The sequence below is a fragment of the Bos indicus x Bos taurus genome, chromosome 10, assembly GCF_003369695.1.
Source record: "Bos indicus x Bos taurus breed Angus x Brahman F1 hybrid chromosome 10, Bos_hybrid_MaternalHap_v2.0, whole genome shotgun sequence".
Lineage (NCBI taxonomy): Eukaryota > Metazoa > Chordata > Mammalia > Artiodactyla > Bovidae > Bos > Bos indicus x Bos taurus.
The window spans coordinates 21,605,654-21,632,842 of record NC_040085.1 but is presented as its reverse complement, the minus strand read 5'-3'; the positions used below and the strand labels follow the sequence as shown (position 1 = coordinate 21,632,842).

The 27,189-nt window shown below is 38.0% G+C and overlaps 1 protein-coding gene and 1 pseudogene across 1 annotated transcript; both read right to left on the bottom strand.

The window, feature by feature from the left end:
• Positions 1-6,286: 6,286 nt before the first annotated feature.
• Positions 6,287-7,222, bottom strand: LOC113899610 (olfactory receptor 4F15-like). Its single transcript, XM_027552867.1, has one exon. It carries the CDS (start codon positions 7,220-7,222, stop codon positions 6,287-6,289), a length of 936 nt encoding a protein of 311 aa, XP_027408668.1.
• A 16,717-nt stretch (positions 7,223-23,939) lies between these two features.
• On the bottom strand, positions 23,940-24,874 carry LOC113899609 (annotated as a pseudogene).
• Between the last annotated feature and the right edge of the window lie 2,315 nt (positions 24,875-27,189).

Sequence of the window (27,189 nt, the reverse complement as noted above, 5' to 3'; positions counted from 1 at the left end):
ATGGCAATCAATCTAGCACTTTTCTGGGAATTGTCAAAAGACTCGTCTATAATATTTATCCTCAGAAGTGTGAGTCCATTTTATCGTTTCTTGTTTTATCATTTCTGTATAAGTGTCACTGGTGGTCTAGTGGTTAGGATTTGGTACTCTCACTGCAATGGCCGGGGTTCGATTCCTGGTTAGGGAAGACTTTCTTCTGGAGCTTCCTATGTAGCTCAGTTGATAGACCATTAGCCTGCAATGTGGGAGACCTGGGTTCAATTCCTGGATCAGGAAGATCCCCTGGAGAAGAAAATGGCAACCCACTCCAGTATTTGCCTGGAGAATCCCATGGACAGAGGAGCCTGGCAGGTTACAGTTAATGGGATCAAAAGAGTTGAACATGACTTAGTGCTATCTTTCTTGTTTCTGGAACTGATATTCCATTTATTTCCTCCATCTCATTATTTTCCTCCCTATTGCCAAATTCAGATTTAAATTGAACAAAGTAGGGAAAACCACGAGATCATTCAGGTATGACCTAAATCAAATCCCTTATGACTATACAGTGGAAGTGAGAAATAGATTTAAGGGCCTAGATCTGATAAACAGAGTGCCTGATGAACTATGGACAGAGGTTTGTGACATTATACAGGAGACAGGGATTAAGACCATCCCCAAGAAAAAGAAGTGCAAAAAAGCAAAATGGCTGTCTGAGGAGGCCTTACAAATTGCTGTGAAAAGAATAGAAACTAAAGGCAAAGAAGAAAAGGAGAGATATACCCATTTGAATGCAGAGTTCCAAAGACTAGCAAGGAGAGATAAAAAAGCCTTCCTTAGTGATCAGTGCAAAGAAATAGAGGAAAACAATAAAATGGGAAAGACTAGAGCACTTCAAGAAAATTAGAGATACCAAAGGAACATTTGATGAAAATATGGGCTCAATAAAGGACAAATGGTATGGACCTAACAGAAGCAGAAGATATTAAGAAAAGGTGGCAAGGATACACAGAAGAACTGTACAAAAAATATCTTCATGACTCAGATAATCACAATGGTGTGATCACTCACCTAGAGCCAGACATCCTGGAATGTGAAGTCAAGTGGGCCTTAGGAAGGATAACTACAAACAAAGTTAGCGGAGGTGATGGAATTCCTGTTGAGCTATTTCAAATGCTGAAAGATGATGCTGTGAAAGTGCTGCACTCAATATGCCAGCAAATTTGGAAAACTCAGCAGTGGCCACAGGACTGGAAAAGGTCAGTTTTCATTCCAATCCCTAAGAAGGGCAATGCCAAAGAATGCTCAAACTATCGCACAATTGCACTCATCTCACATGCTAGCTCAAAATTCTCCACACCAGGCTTCAACAATACGTGAACCATGAACTTTCAGATGTTCAAGCTGGTTTTAGAAAAGACAGAGGAACCAGAGATCAAATTGCCAACATTCTCTGGATCATTGAAAAAGCAAGAGAGTTTCAGAAAAACATATATTTCTGCTTTATTGACTATGCCAAAGCCTTTGACTGTGTGGATCACAATAAACTGTGGAAAATTCTGAAAGAGATGGGAATATCAGACCACCTGACCTACCTCTTAGGAAACCTATATGCAGGTCAGGAAGAAACAGTTAGAACTGGACATGGAACAACAGACTGGTTCCAAATAAGAAAAGGAGTACGTCAAGGCTGTATATTGTCACCCTGCTTATTTAACTTATATGTTGAGTACATCATGAGAAATTCTGGGCTGGATGAAGCACAAGCTGGAATCAAGATTGCTGGCAGAAATATCAATAACCTCAGATATTCAGATAATACCACCCTTATGGCAGAAAGTGAAGAACTAAAGAGCCTTTTGATGAAAGTGAAAGAGGAGAGTGAAAAGTTGGTTAAAGCTCAACATTCAGAAAACTAAGATCATGGCATCCAGTCCCATCACTTCATGGCAAATAGATTGGAAAACAGTGGAAACAATGGCAGACTTTATTTTTTGGGGCTCCAAAATCACTGCAAATGGTGACTGAAGCCTCGAAATTAAAACATGCTTATTCCTTGAAAGGAAAATTATGAGCAACCTAGATAGCATATTAAAAAGCAGAGACATTACTTTGCCAAGAAAGGTCCATCTAGTCAAGGCTATGGTTTTTCCAGTAGTCATGTATGGATGTGAAAGTTGGGCTTAAAGAAAGCTGAGCACTGAAGAATTGATGCTTTTGAACTGTGGTGTTGGAGAATACTCTTGAGAGTCCCTTGGACTGCAAGGAGATCCAACCAGTCCATCCTAAAGGAGATCAGTCCTGAATATTCATTGGAAGGACTGATACTGAAGCTGAAACTCCAGTACTTGGCCACCTGATGCAAAGAGCTGACTCATTGGAAAGACCCTGATGCTGCGAAAGATTGAAAGTGGGAGAAGAAGGAAACAACAGAGGATGAGATGGTTGGATGGCATCACCAACTCAATGGACATGAGTTTGGGTAAACACTGGGAGTTGGTGATGGACAGGGAGGCCTGGCGTGCTGCAGTCCCTGGGGTTGCAGAGTTGGACATGACTGAACGACTGAACTGAACTGAATCTTTCTGTTTTGTGTTTTTAGGGAAAGCAAAAATAGCAATCAATCTAGCTCTTTGCTGGACATTTCAAGTGACTCTTGTCTATAATATTTGTCCTCAGAAGTGTTAATCAGTTTTATTATTTCTGCATAACTGTGACATTGTCACTTAAAATGGATAGTGATAGTTATACTTGGGCCATATTGAGATGTGATATAATTGCTCCTTTAGCTGGAAAGCAGGAAGAGACATATAAATGCAAATAAATACATCTTATTTATGTTCCTTATCTTATTGTAGCCCAGGAATAGTGTTAAATAGCAGAGTTGATAACCTGGATTAGGCACTCCAGGGCTTACACAATGGCCCATTAATGAAGTTTTAAAAGGCAAGGATGAAGTCTTTCTGTGGGTTTTTTACTTGTACACTGGGCCCATGAATGAAATAATTATAAATGGCAAGAATGAAGTTTTTCTATGAGTTCTTTCAGAATTGTTACTTCTCATAAAGGCAATTCTAGCTATTGCCACCCTTAAATGTTTGACCTTTCAGAAGCACACATGGATGAGTGCTCAATGCTTGATATGGTTCCATCTATTTAGTAATTTTATTGTCAACTTAATGGCAAGTTATTTATATTGGATCTCTTCCATGTTGGAAGAACAACAAGTTGTTTTTCTGGAATACATATATTTTCCAGGTACGGCTTTGACTACTCTTACAGCAATACCTTGGCCATTCATTTCATTTGTTCAGTCATGTCCAACTCTTTGCGACCCCATGAATTGCAGAACGCCAGGCCTCCCTGTGCATCACCAACTCCTGGAGTTAACTCAAATTCATGTCCATCGAGTCAGTGATGCCATCCAACCATCTCACCCTCTACTGTCCCCTTCTTCTCCTGCCCCCAATCCCACCCAGCATCAGAGTCTTTTCCAATGAGTCAACTCTTCGCATGAGGTGGCCAAAATACTGGAGTTTCAGCTTTAGCATCATTCCTTCCAAAGAACACCCAGGGCTGATCTTCTTCAGAATGGACTGGTTGGATCTCCTTGCAGTCCAAGGGACTCTCCAGAGTCTTCTCCAACACCACAGTGTAAAAGCATCAATTCTTCGGCACTCAGCTTTCTTCACAGTCCAAGTTTCACAACCATACATGACCCTGAAAAAACCATAGCCTTGACTAGATGGACCTTGGACGTTAGGTGATCCAAAAACACATAGAATTCTTAATGTCCTTCATAACGTTGCTTAGGACAAAGGAATATATTGACAAGAAAAAAAGTAGAAACAAGCACACAATCAAGTGATCCACTGGTGCTTCAGTGAACAGAAGTTGTCGGCTCATAGAATGTGGGAATTACTTTTTAAAGGTATAGGTTAAGATGCAAGTTAGTCAGTTTGGAAATGGCACTCTGAGCTTTAACTTTGAACCATTAGATATTATAAAGTATTGTGCCCCAGAATGCATAGGTTTGGGAACCCAAGGTAGATGGTGAGTGGATTTATTCACCATCACTTCATTGGATAACTTGAGCTTTCTGAACCTACAACTTTGAGCTCTACAGGGTTGGGAAAATTCTCCTTCTGAGGATAGAGTAAGGATTCCAATAAACCTAAAATTTTGGTAGCTCTCTGGTCATTTTGATTTTCTTGTGTCAGTAGATCATCAGACAATGAAACAAGTTTCTATCACTCTAGGGATAATTAACCTTCATTATCATGAATAAATATAGTTGCTGCTACATTTGCATCAAAAGTAATGGATGATAACTTTAAATGAGCAGCTGTAGAAATTACAGTCTGAGAAGATTATGGACTTGGAATTAGACTGCTCAAGTAGGAAGATATGAGTCTGGGCAAGTAATCTCGATCAGCAAAAGTGATGGATAATTGTAAGGATGATCTAGAAAGGGTTGTTGAGGAGGAAGTTGATGGATATCAGATACAAACTACTTTGTATAAAATAGATAAACAATAAGAATATACTGTACAGCACAAGGAATTATAGCCATTATATCTTGTAATAGCCTATAATGGAGTGTAACCTGCATAAATACTGAAGCACTATGCTGTACACTGAAAGTAATATGTAACGTTGTAAATCAACTATGCTTCATTAAAAAAGTTAAAGATGATGATGAATACCATCCTAGGTGCATGTGCAATGACAGACAAATTAACACTTGTTCCATTTACACTCGTGTGTTTGAAAAATTAATGATGGGGAGAACTTATATGGGATATGAATGCTTCTAAGCAAGACATCTGATGCTCTTAACACCTCATGCATGTCCCTCTGCACTTAATATTTCCAAGAATGTACATGGTTTTCTATTACTGAAGAGGAAAAGTTAAAATTTTATATAACATCCTGCTCATTCTGCCTCTGTAATTCAGCTTGCTCCTTGCAAAGTCTGGAGGTCCACGCAGTCTCAGAAAGTGGGGACTTACAATACTAGGAACTGGAGCTTATCTTACTCACCCTTGTCCTGCTCTTTGCTATTGCCCAGCCCCTGCAAACCTACTTAATCATGCCTGTCTGTGTAAAGGTCAGGCATCCCCATCTTGACTGCTGTTCCCATGCGCGTGAAGCCCCTTAGTTCAAACCAGCCTATTAACATCTAGGGTTGCCCACTATAGTCTGTCTATAAAAACTTTGTAACCCCTTTGTTCGGGGCTCAGAGCTTAGAGTGTTAGCTCCTCTGGGCCTGCTGACGTAATAAACCTAAGTTCTCCAACTCTCCGAGTGTGGTTCTTGTTTTCTCGATTACTGGTTTCTGCAACACTATGAGTTCCAGAAACATTCTACCTGAAGACATTTTCCTGGCTATCAAATTGTTCAACCCACTGTGTGGGGAAGCCTAGAAATGCCATGGAGTTAATGCCTCAGAGCTATGTGTGTGTTAATTGCTCAGTCATATCTGACTCTTTGCAACTCCATGAACTGTAGTCCACCAGGCTTCTATGTCCATGGGATTCTCCATACAAGAATACTGGAGTGGATTGCCATTCCCTTCTCCAGAGGATCTTCCTGACCCAGGGATCGAACTCTGGTCTCCTGCACTGCACGCAGATTCTTTACTGTTTGAGCTACAGGGAAGTCCCTATGAGAGCTATACTAGTACAGAAATAAACAGCTTCCTTGCATCTCAGGTGGGACAACTGTAAGTCATAGAGTCTATACAGTTTTTTAGAGAGTCACAGCAGGATTTCTCCCCACTTGTGTATAGTAGTAGGATACCAATTAATATACCCTTTATTGGCATCTTCTCTTTGTTGTTTCATGTTCCCACTTCTGAACAATTGTGTTCTAGGAAACCTTTCCAAATAAACTACTTGCATTCTCAAATTTTGTCTCTTTTAAATAATAAGTAAAATCATTGCAACTATATATATATAGCAATTCAATGTGGTGATTTTTAACATTAATCACAACACATTTACAGGTTATTTTTTATACCTCATGAATAACAGAAGCAATATCATTATATCTTTTTATTTGAAAAATAACCCAAAAGTCAAAATTTTCTTTGTCAGATCATGCTGTTCTCTGTAAGGATATCAATTCTTAGTATAATATATTTACATTTCCCATGATGGCAATGGTCTTATACTCCACAGACAAAGTAGTAGCAGATATAGGATGGCAGATGATGAGTCTATTCTGGGAATGATAAGTCTGAGGTGCCTAAGTGGAGATGGGCCAACTGGATATGCAGTTTTCAAGCTTCAAAAAAGTGCTGTGGTCAACAAAATCTGGAATAAAATATCTTTTTGAGCAATCTTTTTATTGATACTTTTATGTCTTTGTTCCTCAGTGTATAGATGGCAGGATTCAACACAGGGGGAATAGCAAAGTCAACAATGAACAGATTTTTATCAAGTGATGGTGGAGGAGAAGGCCAGACATAGAGAAACATGCATGGAGTGAAAAACAAAAAAACCACAGTGATGTGAGCTGACAAAGTGACAAATGCCTTGGACAAGTCTCCTGAAGAACGTTTCCAGACAGTGACCAAAATGAAGGAGTAGGAAAGGATCAGCAGGAAGAAGGTGCCCATGCTCATGAAGCCACTGTTGGCAGTAACAATAAACTCAAGCTTGGCTCCATCTGTGCATGCAAGCTTTATAATCTTAGGAAAGTCACAATAAAAGCTGTCTACTTCATTAGGCCCACAGAATGGCAATTTTATAACAAATAAAAATTGAGACATAGCATGGATCACCCCAATTATCCAGCCAGTGATTACAAATGAAACACATATTTTAGGGTTCATGATTTTCAAGTAGTGAAGAGGCTTACATATTGCTGTGCACCTGTCAAATGCCATGGCTATAAGTAACACCATCTCCACTCCTCCTATGGTGTGGATGAAACATATCTGTGTCATACAACTTTGGAAAGATATTATTTTGTCTTCATTTAAGAGGTCTGTGATTATCTTGGGGACTGTGGTACAGGAAAGGCCCACATCAATGAGGGACAGGTTGGCGAGTAGGAAGTACATAGGAGAATGTAAGTGAGAATCAAAAATTACTAAAAAGAAAATAAACAGGTTTCCCAAGATGACCCCTAAGTAGAGCAAAGAACATAGCAAAATAAGAAAAAGCCTTTTCTCCCAAGAGCAAGAAAGGGCCAATAACACAAACTCATTGACCATAGAGTCATTTAGTCCCCCCATTGACAGGGACAGAAAAGCTGATTTTCAAGTGACCTGAGGATAAAAATTAAAAAGAGTAGGTATCATTGGTTCAGACATAGATTGTCTGTTTTATTGATAATTAAATTAGATATACTTGATTGAGAGGAGAAGCTTAAGAATTTGGAAGAAATAAGGTTAGCAACAAATTCATTGTACTATAGATGATATCTGAAGGTAAAATTGTGACTGTAAATTTTGCAGATAGAACCCAAAAGAGTTAACATTCCATAGTTAATCTCTTTTTAATTTATTTTTTCTCAAAAAAAAATTTTTAGATCGTTTTTCTGACCATTGCCTAAGTGTTCTCACACAAAATAACCATCACCTCTTCTGTTTTACAAGTATTAATCATTGTATTAATAGTTTAATACAACTTTCACACTAATTCTGTATGCTCTAAACTAAACATTTCTTAGTCCATTAATATTCTCAAACTTCTTTGAGCTTATTAAGATCACCAAGACAAAAACACTAGAACATATTTAATCAGTCCTTACTGTCGGCTTTTAAAATTTAAATGGAGCTCAGGTGCACAGGACTTAATAATTATAATACTTGGTTTATGGTATGATATCTTCTTTGGTCCATGACCACTTTTAATAAATATGTTAATTAATGAGAAACTAAAAATAAAATATTGGCTGAGTGTAAATAATGGTAAATATAATGATGATAATTAAGAATCAGCTATGATCACAGCTAACATTTGAATGTCTTCTACACTCAGGTAATTGTAAGTACATCATCAAAGTACATTGGGAGTACAAACCTCCTAATGTCTCCTTAAGATATATTCAGTTTTATTATACCCATTTCACCAGTGAGGAAACTGAGCCCCAGAAAGAGAAGTGGCAAAGCCAGAACTTGAATCATGAGCTACAGAACTTTCAGAGTACATGCTCCAAGAACTGCTTTTCAAAGCCAGCACCTCCAAGTATACTAGATTTCCATATGGATCTAGAAGCATCAATCAACCCATTTCCTTCATCTCCAATTAATTACTATATATGTTGCCCATCCCAAAGCCTTTTCCCTCCCCATTTCTGGATAATGGAACACCTACCTATTTAGGTATTTGGTAGAGATTTCTTAATTTTGAAAGAGGGTATATCCTTATTCTCATCCCCAGATGAAACATGATAATCCAATGTCACTTGGCCATGAGCTGCTTTATGAAGAACATATAACCTATATTTGTATAATGACATATAGAATAAGGTCTTCTGGGCAAAGTTTTCTTTCCCAGGTTAAAATACAAAGCTTCGTATGTAGAAGCTCTTTCCCTGGCCCCTTTGTTCCTGCACTCAATGTTAATGCGATGCCTAAAGGGAAAAGGGAAGCAACATTTGTGCTAGATAGTTTTACCCATATCCTCTCAAGTCCTCATAATATTATAAGAAATAAGTTATACTTCTCCCACTTTATAGGCAAATACATTTCATCACCATTATTTGATAGCCTGCTCTGGTTTATATAGCTCCTAACTGGCAGAGTTAGAATGTCAACCAAAGTCTCAAAAGCCTTAATGGTTCTGCTTTGTGATGACCAGGAATAACCCAAATAAAAACATATGCAAAGACAGATAAATGTGAAAAAATACCATGACATATGGAATTTATTTGTCCTTTTTCCCTTTATTCTTCAAGACATACATTAAATGTCACCTACTCTGGAAAATTTATTGAAGACTGTAACCAGAGTAAATAGCTTCTCTCTATAAACTATTGTTAGTTATATCTTATGTGTTCTTTATAAGAAAATATATTAGAATTTCTTGTATATTAGTTCTCTATTTTCAGCTAAGATTTTCAAGGAAAGGAACTGTTAGCTGATTTTGTATGCCCCAATATGTAGCCCTATTTATGGCACAATTTGGAACTACTAAAGGATAATCTTCACTAACATCCTTATGGTAGTGATTAATAAGCAAAATCAGGGGCCTTGAAGCCCCTGTGATGAATTTGGAGCAAATCTCCAGCAAATGACTTCAGGAATTGAATTCACTGATACTTGTACACTGATGGGACAATCTGAAAACGAGCCACTTTCCTGTAATGTGCCTCTCAGAGTGATCTCAACACCCTACACTTCCAATTAGATTCTATACCTAATACAATAAAACTAGAAAGATACCTTTCTCTTTTGCCTCAAACAAAACGTTTATAGATACTACAGAGTATCTGACAATTTCCCTCCAGTTATAGTGGAGTATTAACATAAAACATAGTATAGAAATATTGCTGAGCAGAAAAACATTATCAGATATTTGATCAACAATTCAAAAGAACAGTACAGTTTTGATAAGCAAGGTTCCTGTAAAAAGCAATTTGCTACATAAATAAGGATGAGAACTTTTAAATACCTTTGGATTTATTATCATAACATTTTTGATGCACATATAATAAATTAGAAGTTTTGATAAACTAACCTAAAATACATAATTTGTCATTAAGTTAAAAGAGATTATAGAGTACAAAACACTGCATATAAACATGTATAGAAATATTTAGACTATATACTGCAAGATCTTTAGTTTGTAGGGTTTCAGATGATTTTATATTTTCCCTAAATATTACCTCTTGTTTCCTATATTTTACAAGAAATGTTTATGGATTTTCTAATTTCTAAGAAAAATTTGAAATTAGTGGAAGAAATAAGAAAAATAATATAAGAACAATTTCATAAATAGTATAATGTCATAACTAAAAGCATGGATTCTGGGACCAGACTACCTGGGTCCAAATCTCCATCTCCTTGATTTACTAGTTAGGTTGTCCTTGGGTGAGTTACTTCATTTCTCTTTTCCTCAGTTTCCTCATCTGTAAAATAAGGATGATAATAGTACTTACCTTATAGCGTTGTTGTGAGGATTAAGTGAAGTAATAAATGGAAAACATCAGACCATGATCTAGCACATAAGGAGTACTCAATAAACTTTTTTTTAGTAATTTTAATTTTTAAGACTTGATATTCAATTCTTTCCAAACATAAAGATAGCTTGCTCTGCCATATTGTGGTTTGTTGGAATGAAATAGCTAAGACATAAATTTTTATTTCCAGGAATCTAATTTTGGAGAGAAAAAGAATGGAAAATTGAAGCCCCTTCACAGATAAATTTAGTAAAGATAAGTGCTCTTTGAAGATAAATTTACCTCACAATACAATTGAAATAATGAAAATGAGACCAGGAGGAAATAAAAAATGTGAATGAAAATCATTCAAAAGGAAACTGGAGATAGAGGAAGGAAGATTTGCAAGCAAACTGGAACCAGTTGCTAGGCTTTGGAGAACAGGTTTTCTAGGTACCTGCTCAGTTGCACACTTCACTCAGCAGCAGCTGCAAGAGATTGAAGCACACAGGAAGTTAATAATCTTTTTGAATTGCCACCATTTCTTCATTTCTTAATACAGAGAGTTAAAAATAGTTCATACAATTAGAAAGGAAGTCAATTAGCAGGACTGGATATTGTCCATAATTTCTTCTAGTGGAAACCAGATCTTCTGTGCACATTAGTTTTCCCAAGGGTAAATTATTACAATTGGCAGAACAGTTACTGAGAAATCAAAAAATTCAATATGATACTGAGCAGTAACTTTTTACTCTGAAAATATATTCTTTTTTCTCAAAGATTAGAGAATTTTAGGTTTGCTTTAGATGTTCATTGAGTTACTGCATGTTATGTGAACGACTTTTTGGCACCAATATAAGTTTTAGAACCATCATCTACACTCTTAGCCACTTGTCACACTTGGAATTTTGAGAAATAGTGAATTGATATTTGAGCAAATTAAGGGAGTTTCAAAATAGTGCCAAATTAGACTGGGAAAATCTCAATCAGTATTTTTTAAGTGAATAAACTTTAGTTTTTAGCACAGTTTTAGATTTACAGAAAAATTATGCATAGAATCCCCATATTCCTCCTCACATGCCCTCCACAAAGTCCTTTTACATTAACATCTTGCCATAGAGTGGTGTATTTGCTACAACTGATGAGCCAATGCTGCTGCTGCTGCTGCTAAGTCGCTTCAGTTGTGTCTGACTCTGTGCGACCCCATAGACGGCCTCCTACCAGGCTCTTCTGTCCCTGGGATTCTCCAGACAAGAACACTGGAGCGGGTTGCCATTTCCTTCTCCAATGCATGAAAGTGAAAAGTGAAAGTGAAGTCGCTCAGTTGTGTCCGACTCTTAGCAACCTCATGGACTGCAGCCTTCCAGGCTCCTCCATCCGTGGGATTTTCCAAGCAAGAGTACTGGAGTAGGGTGCCATTGCCTTCTCTGGATGAGCCAGTACTGATACATTATTATTAACTAAAGTCTACAGTTGGCTTAAAACTCAACATTCAGAAAACTAAGATCATGGCATCCTGTCCCAGCACTTCATGGCAAATAGATGGGGAAACAGTGGAAACAATGACAGACTTTATTTTGGGGGGCTACAAAATCACTGTAGATGGTGACTGCAGCCATGAAATTAAAAGACGTTTGCTCCTTGGAAGAAAAGTTATGACCAACTAAGACAGCATATTAAAAAGCAGAGACATTACTTTGCCAATAAAGGTCCATCTAGTGAAGGCTATGGTTTTTCCAGTAGTCATGTATGGATGTGAAAGTTGGACTTAAAGAAAGCTGAGACCCGAAGAATTGATGCTTTTGAACTGTGGTGTTGGAGAAGACTCTTGAGAGTCCCTTGGACTGCAAGGAGATCCAACCAGTCCATCCTAAAGGAAATCAGTCCTGAATATTCATTGGAAGGACTGATGCTGAAGCTGAAATTCCAATACTTTGGCTACGTGATGCAAAGAACTGACTCATTAGAAAAGACCCTGATGGTGGGAAAGATTGAAAGCGGGAGAAGGGGACGACAGAGGATGAGGTGGTTGGATGGCATCACTGACTCCAAGGACATGAGTTTGAGCATTCTCCGGGAGTTGGTGATGGACAGGGAGGACTGGTGTGCTGCAGTCCATGGGGTTGCAAAGAGTTGGACACAACTGAGCAACTGAACTGACTGACTGACAGTTTACGTTACACTACGTTCTTTGTGTTGTACATTCTATGGGTATTGAGAAGGATATAATGACATGTATCCATCATCATATAATCATGCAGAATAGTTTCACTCACAAAAAATCCTCAATGCTCAGTTGCTGGGAGCCGGTGAGGCATTCCACTCGTGACAAAGGTCATGAGGAAGGAGGCTTGGCATAGGCAAAGGCGGGATCGAGCCTCAGGAGTCCCCCTGGATATTCTCGAGCATCTTCCCCCCAAAAAAAACCAGAGTCTGCCTACTTTATTGCTTTGTGCTCTCACCTCTGACTTTACTGGGGGCTGTCCCCCACCACCATCTCGCTCTCCCTGTCAAAGAGTTAACTTACAGCTCCAATTAATAAAGTTCCTGGGCAATTAGGAGTGTTTAAATCCAAACCCCTCAGATGGCTCTCTAACTCGCCTGACAAGTTTACCCGGACTCCTACAGCTAGGCATAAGATTGTTTACAGTCTCCCAGCCTCGAGGGGCACGGGAAGCTTAAGATATTCAAATAGCTTAGAGCCTCTCAGAGAGTTAGAAACTGTCAGAATAAACTAGTAAAGGATTTCATTGATGAGCCAATGCTTGTTGCCAAGTTTTCACATCCCCTGAATTGTATCCTTGAATGTGTATTAATTAATATAGTTGGTATGTAGAAAAAATAAGTAGTGGCCTTGGTGTTAGTAACTTTAGACCCTTAAGGTAATAAAATCTTTCCTTTGTTGTAAACCCATTACACATCCACCCTATAGGAATGCAATTTTATCTTTGGAAGATGGCGCCAAACCTTAAAATAATTACTCTTAGAGAAAATAAGTCTTTGTTGATAAGTCCTTGTCAAGAGTCATAAAATGTTAATAGGCCTTCTGGCCAGAAGATGATGTAAATCACCTAAACCATTTGTATACAATAAATTTGCAGGAAAGAAACCCTGGTTTTTTATAATGGTCAAAGACTGCTGACTTTGCATCCCCTATTATCCTCTATGTGTAACTTAGGGTATATGAGCCCCTGTTAAAAATAAAGCTACGGGCCTTGCTCACCAAGCTTGGTCTCCCCATGTCATTCTTTTCACATTCTGGCTGAAGTCTCCATCTGAAGCGCGGATATCCTCTGCGACCATTTATTTGCCTGGGCTTCTAAGACCCACTCGAGAAGGTGTCTAAGGTGGGGCACCTTCCGCTATTCGAGAGGGCGCCTGCGGCCTCCGTGGTCAGAGCTAACCTGGTGTCACGGGTTATATTGATTTTCCGCGTAAACCAAGCTACTCAGCCTCTTTTCTCCACTGCATTTTCCTACTGAGCTATCCTCATTCTATTACTCTTTATATTTCTAATTACCATTTGAATAGGTCGCCGATGCCATCACCCTTCGAATACCCTGGATCAGCCGGGGCTGGACCTCGGCACTCAGTTGATTTATTCTTAGCCCCTAACCTTCCCTTGGCAACCATTAATCTTTTTCACCATCTCCAGTCTTGCCTTTTCCAAACAGTCATATAGTTGAAATCATATAGTTTATAGCCATTTCAGATTGGTTTAGCAGTATGCATTTAAAGTTCTACCATGTCTTTTCATGGTTTGATAGCTCATTTCTTTTTATTGCTAAATAATATTACATTGTCTGTATATCTCACTCATTTATGGAAGGGCATTTGGTTGCTTCCAAGTTTTGTCAATTATGAATAATACTGCTATAAACATTCACATGCAGATTTTTGTTTGGATTTATATTTTCAATTCATTTCTGTAAATACCAAACAGTGCAATTGCTGGACATATGGTAAGACTATGTTTAGCTTTGTAAGAAATCTACCTTTTAAGGGATGTTTGCCTTTTTATTGTTTAAGTTATTTATATATTTGTACCTTCTTGATATGTGAGTTCTATTTATATATTCTAAATTATATACCTATTCTGTATATTATTTCTTGGTGTGTGTATGTGTGTGTATATTCTCAGAGGTTCAGTTCAGATCAGTCGCTCAGTCGTGTCCGACTCTTTGCGACCCCATGAATCGCAGCACGCCAGGCCTCCCTGTCCATCACCAACTCCCGGAGTTCACTCAGACTCACGTCCATCCAGTCAGTGATGCCATCCATCCATCTCATCCTCTGTCGTCCCCTTCTGCTCCTGCCCCCAATCCCTCCCAGCATCAGAGTCTTTTCCAATGAGTCAACTCTTTGCATGAGGTGGCCAAAATACTGGAGTTTCAGCTTTAGCATCATTCCTTCCAAAGAAATCCCAGGGCTGATCTTCTTCAGAATGGACTGGTTGGATCTCCTTGCAGTCCAAGGGACTCTCAAGAGTCTTCTCCAACACCACAGTTCAAAAGCATCAGTTCTTCGGCACTCAGCTTTCTTCACAGTCCAACTCTCACATCCATACATGACCACTGGAAAAACCATAGCCTTGACTAGACGGACATTTGTTGGCAAAGTAATGTCTCTGCTTTTCAATATGCTATCTAGGTTGGTCATAACTTTCCTTCCAAGGAGTAAGCATCTTTTAATTTCATGGCTGCAGTCACCATCTGCAGTGATTTTGGAGCTCTCAAAAATAAAGTCTGCCACTGTTTCCACTGTTTCCCCATCTATTTCCCATGAAGTGATGGGACCAGATGCCATGATCTTTGTTTTCTGAATGTTGAGTTTTAAGCCAACTTTTTCTCTCTCCTCTTTCACCTTCATCAAGAGGCTTTTTAGTTCCTCTTCACTTTCTGCCATAAGGGTGGTGTCATCTGCAAATCTGAGGTTATTGATATTTCTCCTGGCAATCTTGATTCCAGCTTGTGCTTCTTCTAGCCCAGCATTTCTCTTGATGAACTCTGCATATAAGTTAAATAAGCAGGGTTAGTCTATTAGTGTCAGTGGTTAGTCTATTCATTTTCTTAACAGCATCTTCTTAAATTGAGATGCAACTGACATGCAACATTATATGTATTCTTTTTAGGTTTACAAAATAATGATTCAATATTTGTATACACTGTGAAATGATCACTACAATAAATCTAATTAACACCTGTCACTATATGTAGTTAAGAAAAAAAATTTTTCTTATGATAGTAACTTTTGAGATAACTCTCTTAGTGACTTTCAAATATACAGTATAGTTATTAACTATAGTCACCTTGCTGAACATTGTATCTCCATGACTTTTTTTTTTTTTTAACTAGAAGTTAGTTTTTTTAGACTCCCTTCACCCATTTTCCCACTCCATCAACCCTTACTCTGGCAACAAGAAATCTGTTTTTGTATTCATGAGCTTGGGTATTTGTTTGATTTTTTAGATTTCTCATATAATTTAGGTAATATGATGTTTACCATTCTTTGATTTATTTAACTGAGAATAATAACTAACACCCAAAAAAGATGTTCTTTTCATTATAGGGGACTGTAATGCAAAAGTAGAAAGTCAAGAAACACCTGGAGTAACAGACAAATTTGGCCTTGGAATAAAAAATTAAGAATGGCAAAGCCTAACAAAGTTTTGCCAAGAGAACACACTGGTCATAGCAAACACCCTCTTCCAACAACACAAGAGAAGACTCTACACATGGACCTCACCAGATGGCCATCACTGAAATCAGATTGATTATATTCTTTGCAGCCAAAGATGGAGAAGCTCTATACAGTCAGCAAAAACAAGATCGGAAGCTGACTGTGGCTAAGATCATGAACTCCTTGTTGCCAAATTCAGAATTAAATTGAAGAAAGTGAGGAAAACCACTAGATCATTCAGGTATGACCTAAATCAAATCCCTTATGATTATACAATGGAAGGGAGAAATAGATTTAAGGGCCTAGATCTGATAGAGTGCCTGATGAACTATGGACAGAGGTTTGTGACATTGTACAAGAGACAGGGATCAAGAAAATCCCCATGGAAAAGAAATGCAAAAAAGCAAAATGGCTGTCTGAGGAGGCCTTACAAATAGCTATGAAAAGAAGAGAAGCAAAAAGCAAAGGAGAAAAGGAAAGATATAAGCATCTGAATGCAGAGTTCCAAAAATAGCAAGACGAGATAAGAAAGCCTTCCTCAGTGATCAATGCAAAGAAATAGAGGAAAACAACAGAATGGGAAAGACTAGAGATCTCTTCAAGAAAAGTAGAGATACCAAGGGAACATTTCATGCAAAGATTGGCTCGATAAAGGACAGAAATGGTATGGACCTAACAGAAGCAGAAGATATTAGGAAGAGGTGGCAAGGATACACAGAACTGTACAAAAAAGATCTTCATGACCCAGATAATCATGATGGTGTGATCACTCACCTAGAGCCAGACATCCTGGAATGTGAAGTCAAGTGGGCCTTAGAAAGCATCACTACGAACAAAGCTAGTGGAGGTGATGGAATTCCAGTTGAGCTATTTCAAATCCTGAAAGATGATGCTGTGAAAGTGCTGCACTCAATATACCAGCAAATTTGGAAAACTCAGCAGTGGCCACAGGACTGGAAAAGGTCAGTTTTCAATCCAATCCCAAAGAAAGGCAATGACAAAGAATGCTCAAACTGCCTCACAATTACACTCATCTCACATGCTAGTAAAGTAATGCTCAAAATTCTCCAAGCCAGGCTTCAGCAATACACGAACCATGAACTTCCAGATGTTCAAGCTGGATTTAGAAAAGACATAGGAACCACAGATCAGATTGCCAACATCTGTTGGATCATCAAAAAAGCAAGAGAGTTCCAGGAAAACATCTACTTCTGCTTTATTAACTATGCCAAAGCCTTTGACTGTGTGGATCACAACAAACTGTGGGAAATTCTGAGAGAGATGGGTATACCAGACCACACGACCTGCCTCCTGAGAAATCTGTATGCAGGTCAAGAAGCAACAGTTAGAACTGGACATGGAGCAACAGACTGGTTTCAAATAGGAAAAGGAGTACGTCAAGGCTGTATGTTGTCACCCTGCTTATTTAACTTATATGCTGAGTATATCATGAGAAATGCTGGGCTGGATGAAGCACAAGCTGGAATCAAGATTGCTGGGAGAAATATCAATAACCTCAGATATGCAGATGACACCACTCTTAGGCAGAAAGTGAAGAACTAAAAAGCCTCTTGATGAAAGTGAAAGAGGAGAGTGAAAAAGTTGGCTTAAAGCTCAACATTCAGAAAACTAAGATCATGGCATCTGGTCCCATCACTTCATGGCAAATAGAGGGGGAAACAGTGCAAACAGTGGCTGATTTTATTTTTGGGGGCTCCAAAATCACTACAGATGGTGACTGCAGCCATGAAATTAAAACACACTTGCTCCTTGGAAGAAAAGCTATGACCAACCTAGATAGCATATTAAAAAGCAGAGACATTACTTTGGCAACAAAGGTCTTCTAAAAGCTATTGTTTTTCCAGTAGTCATGTATGGATGTGAGAGTTGGACTTAAAGAAAGCTGAGACCCGAAGAATTGATGCTTTTGAACTGTGTTGAAGATTCTTGAGAATCCCTTGGACTGCAAGGAGATCCAACCAGTCCATCCTAAAGGAAATCAGTCCTGAATATTCATTGGAAGGACTGATGCTGAAGCTGAAATTCCAAATACTTTGGCCACCTGATGTGAGAACTGACTCATTGGAAAAACCCTGATGCTGGGAAAGATTGAAAGCAGGAGGAGAAGGGGATGATAGAGGATGAGATGTTAGATGGCATCACTGACTCCATGGACATGAGTTTGAGTTGGTGATGGACACAGAGGCCTGGCATGCTGCAGTCCATGGGGTTTCAAAGAGTTGGACACAAATGAGTGACTGAACTGAAGTGAGGTAATGATTCAGTTTCTTTGTTTTGCATGTGTCTTTCCAACTTTTTCAATACCATTTATTGAAAAAACTGTCCTATTCTCATTAAGTGTTACTGGCTGTTTTGTCATATATTAATTGAATGGTTATGTGTGGGTTTATTTCTGGGATCTCTAATTTGTTCCATTGATCAATGTGTCTATTTCTGCATTCATACAATAACTGTTTTGATGACTGTAGCATTGTAATAGGTTTTGAAATCAGGCAGCATGATGCCTCCAGCTTTGTTCTTTATGAAGATTTCTCTGGCTACATGTTTTTTATGGGGGAAGTTCCATACCAACTTTATATTTGTGTATTCTATTTCTGTAAATAATCCCATTAGAGTTTGATAGAGATTGTGTTGAATCTATACATGCTTTGAGTAGTATGGATATTTTGATAGTACTAATTCTTTCAATGCATGAGCACAGAATACCTTTCCATTTATTTGTGTAATCTTCAGTCTTTCATCATTATCTTATAGTTTTTAGTAGGTAGATTTGCTTTTTTGCTAGACCAGGTTGTACGTAACCTAAACTCCATAAGAATGAACTGAGGGGTATCCCATGATACCCCTTAAAACAATGATTCTCATCTCAGTATATTGTCTGTAGGTGACGTTTGGCACTGTATGGAGGTATTCTGGGTTATCAAAATTCGGGAGGAAGATTTGCTGCTACTGGCAGGGATACTGCCCCAAATTGCACAGCATATAGAACAGTTTCCCAAACAAAGACTTAATTGCCTCAATATTAATATTAATGATGCTGAGGGTGAGATACCTTGCTTTACATCAGTTGGTTCCCTGCCTAGAAATGAAAGTGTTAATCACTCAGTTGTGTCCACATCTTTGTGAACCCATGGGCTATAGCCCACCAAGCTCCTCTGTCCATGGAATTCTCCAGGCAAGAATGCTGGAGTGGGTGCCATTTCCTTCTTCAAATAAAGCAGGCAGTAGGGTTCTCAGTACTATTATGAAGATGCTTATATAAGCCTATGAGAAAGATAACTAACTTGTACATGACAATGTTGTCTAGGAAGAATACCAGTTTTATTTATAACCTTAAATATGTATACATTTTATTTAGTATTCCTACCTTATTTTACTCATAAAACCCTCATTAAAATGTAAAACAGAAGTACTTACAGCAAGAATGTGGACATATTTTTTATCTTGGAGGAAAGCTCTGAATATTTCATGTTTTCTGCAGTATATATTGTAGTTTTTATGTAAATATACAGAATTAGTTTCCTAGGGCTGCTGTACAAAATACCACACACTTAGTGGCTTAAAAAATTTATTTATTCAGAAATTTGTTATTTTTTAATTTTTAATTTTTCTTGACTTTCCTTGAACATTAAAAAAATATTTATTTATTTGTTTTTGGCTATGCTGAGTCTTTGTTTCTGGGCTTTTCTCTAGTTGCAGTGATGGGAGTTAGTCTCCGGTTGTGCTGCATGGGCTTCTCACTGCAGTTTCTTCCCTTGTTGCGGAGTATGGACTCTAGGCATGCAGGCTGCAGTAGTTGTTGCACGTGGGCTCGGTAGTTGCACCTCCCAGGCAGTGGGGCACAGGCTCAGCAGTTGCGGTGTATGGGCTTAGTTGCTCCACAGCATGTGGGATCTTCCTGGATTAGGGATGGAACTGTGTTTCCTGAATTGGCAGTCAGATTCTTTACACTAAGCCACCAGGGAAGCTCAGGAATTAGTTCTTTCAAAGTTCTGGAGGACAGACGTCCAAAATCAAGGTGCTGACAGAGCCATGCTCCCTTTGAAGATTCTAGGAAATAATTTTTCTTTGCCTCCTCCAGCTTCTGGTGGTTGCTGACATTCCTTGGTTTGTGGAGGCATAATTGTAATCTCTGCCTCTGTCTTCATAAAGCCTCCTTTCTTTTGCTTCTCTGTATCCTTCTTTGTACCTTTGAGGTCACTCGTTTGATTTGCAGGTCCACTCTAGTTCAGGATGACCTCATCTAGAGCCTTTCCTTAATTAAATATACGTGGTTTGATCTCCAAATAAGGCCACATTGAGGTTTTAGTGAATGTGAATTTTGGGGGAACACTATTAAACCCACTATACCTTCTATGCTTAATTTGCTACAGCTTTTGCTATGAAATTTATTGAGAATGGGTATTTGTTTTTATCAAATACTTTTTGTATATCTACCATGTTGTTTGTATGATTTTTTCCCCCTTGCAGCCTTAACATGGTGAATTCCTTTGACTGAGTTCAAACAATCTTAAATTCTGTGAGTAAAACTGACTTAACCTGGTGTTTCACCTACTTATATATCAGTGGCTATAGTTAGCTATTACTTTTTAGAGTTTTGTGTCTGTGTTGAAGAGATACACAAATTGGGTTGTAATTTCCCTTTCTTGTAATGTTACTGACATTTAAACATTTTATGGTTATTGAAAGGAAAGGATTGATAATGGGTCTGTAACTCATCTGCTGTTTCATGGTAACCAAGAGAAAGAGGGATGGTGGAAGGGGGAGAGAGAGTGCACGGGTGGAGAAAGGAGTCACAGAGGTAGAAACAGAGAAGACAGAGAGAGGTAGAATGATGGGTTGGGAGAGACTGAATGAGAATAAGAGGAAGAAATGATCTGGTCAAATCTTCATGAACACATACTTAGTGGGTCTCTTCCTAGTGATGTTTATTAGAATATGGATAATGGAATGTTATTAATAGCAGGATATGTCTTGTCCTTCTAGTTTGCTCTTGGTAAATTAATATGGGATTTAGGTTCCATGGGGTACATGACCTACAGGAAAATATTGATGTTCCTCTGTAATTACTGGAATATTATAGGGAGAGATTTCATGACCAAAATAGATTTCATGACTTTTTGTAAGTGATATTCTTAATGCATCATTGGAGATCACGTTTTATATCTGGGTCAGAGAGCATCCTATTACAATAAGAAAGAACCTGGGCAAGCTACGTTGGCAGTCTCAGACTCCTGCTTCACTTTGTGTCTTCCAGTCACCTGAATCCTTTGAATTATTACAATAGTTTGAAACTGTAAAACTGTAAAAACTCTGATTCTTGTGTGTTTGTTTGACACTCAAATCTTTTGTCTCAACCTTATAAACTTAAAAAATATATTAAAAAATATATATTTCTAAAGGAGTTTAAGAATTCTTGTTTTCTTCTTAAATGTTTGGCAAATTCACTAGTAGAACCATTTAAGTATTTTTCTTTTTATTGGAGTGGAATGTGTCAGATTGCAGCTAGGTGATAGGAATCACACAACTAATTTGTGCAATGAGAATTTAAACAATCATTACCTTTGTTAAAGTGTTTAGCTAGGTAATTGAAAGGATAAATGATTGTTAATCTCTTCTCAGTCCACCTAATTTTTGCACAATGGGTTCACCTGTGGAGAAGAACTATGGAGTAGGCCTCTTACACAAGCTTTTTCTAACTTCTACCCCTGTAGAATGTTTGGCCTGTTGGCAGCACAGATAGGTTCTTCAAATAGTACCGTCTTTTGAGGATGGAAATCAATCACTTGAAGGTAGTTATTAACATGTAACCCCTTCTAAAATGGAAGAGAAAGAAATATTTCCTTCCTGGCATTAATAAATAATTCTGAGTATAGATTATCTTTCCCATTTTTAGTGCTTTGTCCAGCACAACTAGCCAAGTATTCACAGTATCTGATTTTCAACATGAAATCACACATAATATTTTCTTAGGCTGAAAGTGCTCACTTTATAGCAAAGAAAATTCACAAAAGCAAACATAACTAGGGAACCAATTCAACTTATCATATACTGCACGACTGAGATCTGATAGCACATCGGCAAAGCCTGTTAAAATTACAACCTAGGCACTAGTTTGAAGATGATACACTGCAGAGTTGGGGGTCTGTGCTTCAAAATAATATGCTTTGAACTGTCTTTAGATAAGTGCTATGTCCCCTACAGATAAAATATGTGCATGTGTGCTCAGTCGTGTTCTACTCTTTGCAACCCCATGGACTGTAGCCCACCAGGCTCCTGTGTCCATGAGATTCTCCATGCAAGAATTGTGGAGTGGATTGCCATGTCCTAGTCCAAGGGATCTTTCTGATCCAGGGATTGAAAAACCCATGTCTCCTGTATTGACAGGCAGATTCTTGAGCCACCTGGGAAGCACATTAAATGCACATCTCTGTAAAACAAGTGTTAGTTGTGCAGTCTCGTCTGACTCTTTGTGACCTCACGGACTATAGTCTGCCAGGCTCCTTTGTCCATGAAGTTCTCCGGGCAAGAATACTAGAGTGGGTTGCCATGCTCTTCTACAGGGGATCTTCCCCTATAAAACAAAGGGACAGAGAAAACAGTAGTATCTCTTATCATGAAATGCAGTGAACTTCTTGTGCAGTTTGTGTTTTCTATTCCTGAAATCTTAGGATCTGCTGAAGTGGGGAGAATGCTTTTTTGATGAGACATAGTATGGATTCTAAAAAACAATTTTTAGCTGCTTTTCTGTCATTTGAGTTTCCTCATATTAGAAGAACAATGGTTGGAAGGCTGAGTAATCTCATTTTCATCCCATATTGGATAAAGATATGGTTGCTGCTTCTTAATGGGTTATACAATGAAGAATAGTTCTAAAATGAGAGATCCTTCTAGGCTCCATGGTTGGCTCCATGGTTGATGGTAACTAAAAAAGCAAAATGTAGCAACAATAGGCTGGCAAGAACATTTTAACCAGCAACTCAAATGCTCATAAATTAACTGGGTCATCTCACTGGGTAAGCAACATGGATCATCAGAAGAAGTGCATAAGGATGAGGGGGATTTAAATGGGTAATGGAAGAAAATGTCAGTGAGGAGCAACAATGCTGCTATCGCCTGTCTCTTCTGTTTAGAGTCTTTCTTTTATGAAATTGAAAACCACCACTTTGAAGAGACTATGACAGGATAAAGTAGAGTTAAACAGGAACTAAAGTGGACTATGCCTGGACATTTATTGTTTTCAAACAAGGATATGGTTTCCCAGCAACTGAAAGTGTACCTGATGACTTGTTTCTGGCTTTCTCACATATACAGATCCTGTGTGGGAAAGGCTGGGTATGCCAAGGAATTAATGTACTCTCTAAAGGTGAAATTAAAGAAGTACTCCAGCTTCCTTTCCTTACTTGGGACATTTCTAAATCTCAGACTTTATTATAGAGTCCCCCAGAGGGCTACAGTAAGATTACACACCAGCTACATTTACATTCTTCACTTGTCTCACTTTGCTAAATAATGATGTTTCTAAAAATAAGCTTTCAAGTAAATCAGTTTAGTTCAGTCGCTCAGTCGTGTCCGACTCTTTGAGACCCCATGGACTGCAGCACGCTAGGCCTCCCTGTCCATCACCAACTCCTGGAGTTTACTCAAACTCATGCCTAATGAGTTGGTGATGCCATCCAACCATCTCATCCTTCAAGTAAATCACCCATAATCAAATTTTGTCTTTAGGTCTTCTTCCGAGGGAACACTAAAGAGTAGCTAGGTAGATCTACTAGTTCTACATATATTCTATGTGATGATTCCTAACATTCAGCAAAGCAAGTCTGCCACTTATTTTCAAACCTTATGAGAAACAGAAGAGATGTCATTATATTATTTCTATTATCAAGATGATACATTTTTAATTATAAGTATGGTTTAGTAAAGAGTGATACTGTATGTTAAAATAACCATTTTTTTTGTTGTTGTTGGATTCACTTTTCCAGTAGTAGTTAAGGCAAAGAGCTGATTCTCTACAGAGCTGAAGGAATATGTTCAGTGGTGTAGATGCCATGTCCATATCTGGCCATGTTAAATATCAGATGCCTAGGGTAGATATCTAAAGGACAGATAAATGGATAGTTTTAGAGTTCCTAACACAGCTCTAGTCAGCAAAATCTGACATGATGTCCCTCTTTGTTCAACCTTTTTATAGCTACCTTTATGTCTTTGTTTCTTAATGTATATATGGAAGGATTCAAGATAGGGGTAATAACAAAGTCAACAATGAACATGTATTTATCAACTGATGATTTGGGGAAAGGCCATACATAGAGAAACATGCATGGAGTGAAGAAAAGAACCACCACAGTGATGTGAGCTGACAAAGTGACAAATGCCTTGGATAAGTCTCCTGAAGAACATTTCCAGACAGGACCAAAATGAAGATGTAGGAAAGGATTAGCAGAAAGAAAGTACCCATAGTCATGAAACCACTGTTGGCAGCAACAGTAAACTCAAATTTGGTTCCATCTGTGCATGCAAGTTTTATGATCCTATGAAAGTCACAATAAAAGCTGTCTACTTTGTTAGGACCACAAAAGGGCAAGTTTATAATGAAAGCAAATTGAGACATAGCATGGTTCACCCCACCTACCCAGCCAGTGATTACAAATGAAATGCATATTTTAGGATTCATGATGTTCGAGTAGTGAAGAGGCTTACAGATTGCTGTGCACCTGTCAAATGCCATGGCTATGAGTAACACCATCTCCACTCCTCCCATGATATGAATGAAGCACATTTGTGTCATACAACTTTTGAAAGAGATTATCTTGTATTTATTTGGAAGGTCTGTAATAATCTTGGGGACTATGGTAGAGGAAAGGCCAACATCAATGAGTGACAAGTTGGCTAAAAAGAAGTACATAGGAGAATGTAAGTGAGAATCCAAAATTACCAAAAACAAAATGAAGAGATTTCCCAGGATGATTCCTATATAGAGCAAGGAGAATATCAACATAAGAAAAAGTGCAGTTTCCCAAGAACTAGAGAATCCTAGCAACACAAACTCAGAAACCACAGAATCATTTGGTCTATCCATTGACTTGGGCAGAAGAGCTCTTTCTCAAATCACCTGAGAATAGGAAAAGAAAAATCACAGTCAGTAGTACAAAGACAGACTTCCAGTTTTCTTGCTAGTGTTTCCTGTGGGTTCCACTTTCCTGAGTGTGAAATAATTTAATTGGATAAAGGAAGGAAAAACACCAATACAGTATAATAACACATATATATGGAATTTAGAAAGATGGTAACAATAACCCTGTGTATAAGACAGCAAAAGAGACACTGATGTATAGAACAGTCTTATGGACTCTATGGGAGAGGGAGAGGGTGGGAAGATTTGGGAGAATGGCATTGAAACACGTAAAATATCATGTATGAAACGAGATGCCAGTCCAGGTTCGATGCACAATACTGGATGCTTGGGGCTAGTGCACTGGGACGACCCAGAGGGATGGTATGGGGAGGGAGGAGGGAGGAGGGTTCAGGATGGGGAACACATGTATACCTGTGGTGGATTCATTTTGATATTTGGCAAAACTAACACAATTATGTAAAGTTTAAAAATAAAATAAAAGTAAAAAAAAAAAAACTCAACATTCAGAAAATGCAAAAAAAAACCATAAAAACATTTTGACAATTAGGAGAATTTTTACATAGAGAGATAAAAATGAATATTTCAGATGGAGATAATTGTAGTTGCATTCCTTCTTATTCCATTATTAAGATAATTACTTTGTTTTGCCTCTCAAGAATTGCTAGACATTTTCCTTTACTACTGACCTTGGTATTCTCTCAGCTGAATAGGCTCAGCCATTTCTGTCACCTTGATATTAATGCTCTCATACTAACTTGTCATCTTACTTATCTGAATTTCTTATTCACTGGTCAAATGGAGATCTTTCAGCCAAAACTGTTTAAGTAATTGTATTTCACCTTGCTTAACCCAGTATGTGGTTGTTGTTTGTTTTTATTTGTATATATATGTGTGTGTGATTTACCTGGGAAGTCAGAGTCTCAGATTGAGATTATTCATAATGTTCAATACATTACTATAATTGTGCTTGCATTAGCCTGTATATCAAATAAAATATTAGATAGAATAAACACCAGTAAGTGTTTAAAAAATAAAGTTGTTATTAATAACATTTATTGATTCCTTCATGCAAGGCACTGTAATAAGCACATGATCTTTTTTTACCTATATACAATTCCATAAGATAAGTACTACTTGATTAGATTCATTTTACCCATGGAGAAGCTGAGTCTCAGCGGGATCAAATGTAAGAGCCAGAACTGTGTCTATAGGTTTAGGGTACTATTATGCATACCCTAAATGACGGCACTGTGCTCTCAAAGGCCAGCCTCTTCAAGTATACCCTAGATATTTCCCAAAGATCCATCAATGAACTTTCAAGTTTATATTTTCCTTGATTTATTAGTACAGTGAACTGTCTTAAAAAAAAAATAAAACCTCTGGATTTTTGTCCCCTTCTTATTATTCCTTTTTTCTTCCCAACTATTCACTGGCAAGCATATTCTCATACTTCATTAGCAATACTGGTACCCATAGGTTTCTTATTTATAGAAAAGAACTCTGGATTCTCAACATTTCATATAATAATCACTTTTCAATGATTATTTACCCTAATCTCCCCGTGAGGTTTAGTGTTGTTTATTATGCCTCGCTTTTGTGACTCCGCCCTCTGCTCTTGGTTCTTGCCTCACTAAAGCCATTCACCTTTTCACTCTTTGTCAATAAAAATTAAGTTTTTCAGTTAATGGACTACAATCTCTCAGTTTTAGGAGAGAGAAGCCCTATTCCAGCTTGAGAGCATGTTATATGGTTTTTCTAAACCAGATATTGTAATTGGATTTTCCTTGGCCATGGATTGTTGTAAGGAGGAGCATGTAGTCTGGAACTTTTCAACAACATGTAAACCAATAAAAACTATCTTTCACAATAAAAGGAAAAGTCTTCAGGTGCAGATGGATTTTCCCACCCCATTTTTTCTCTCCATTTGATGCTAATTTTATGCCTGGGAGTGAAGCAATCATGCAACTTGAAAGCCCATATACAAAAGAAATAGCAAAAAGTTAGGAAGGAATCAGGAACCCAAAATGCATGTTGAATCACTTAATCAAAGCCCATAATGGTCTTTATTCTTGTGCCTTCTAGTATCTACATGGTCACATCAGTATCAGTAGCTTTATCACTTGTCTCCAGAGTAATCTATCTAAGCTCTATGGAGCATATACAAATGGAAGTCCATCTGCACCTTCAAGTTAACACATCGAAATTTGCACTCATATTACATCCACCCCAATGCCTTTAGAAATATTATTACTACTCCC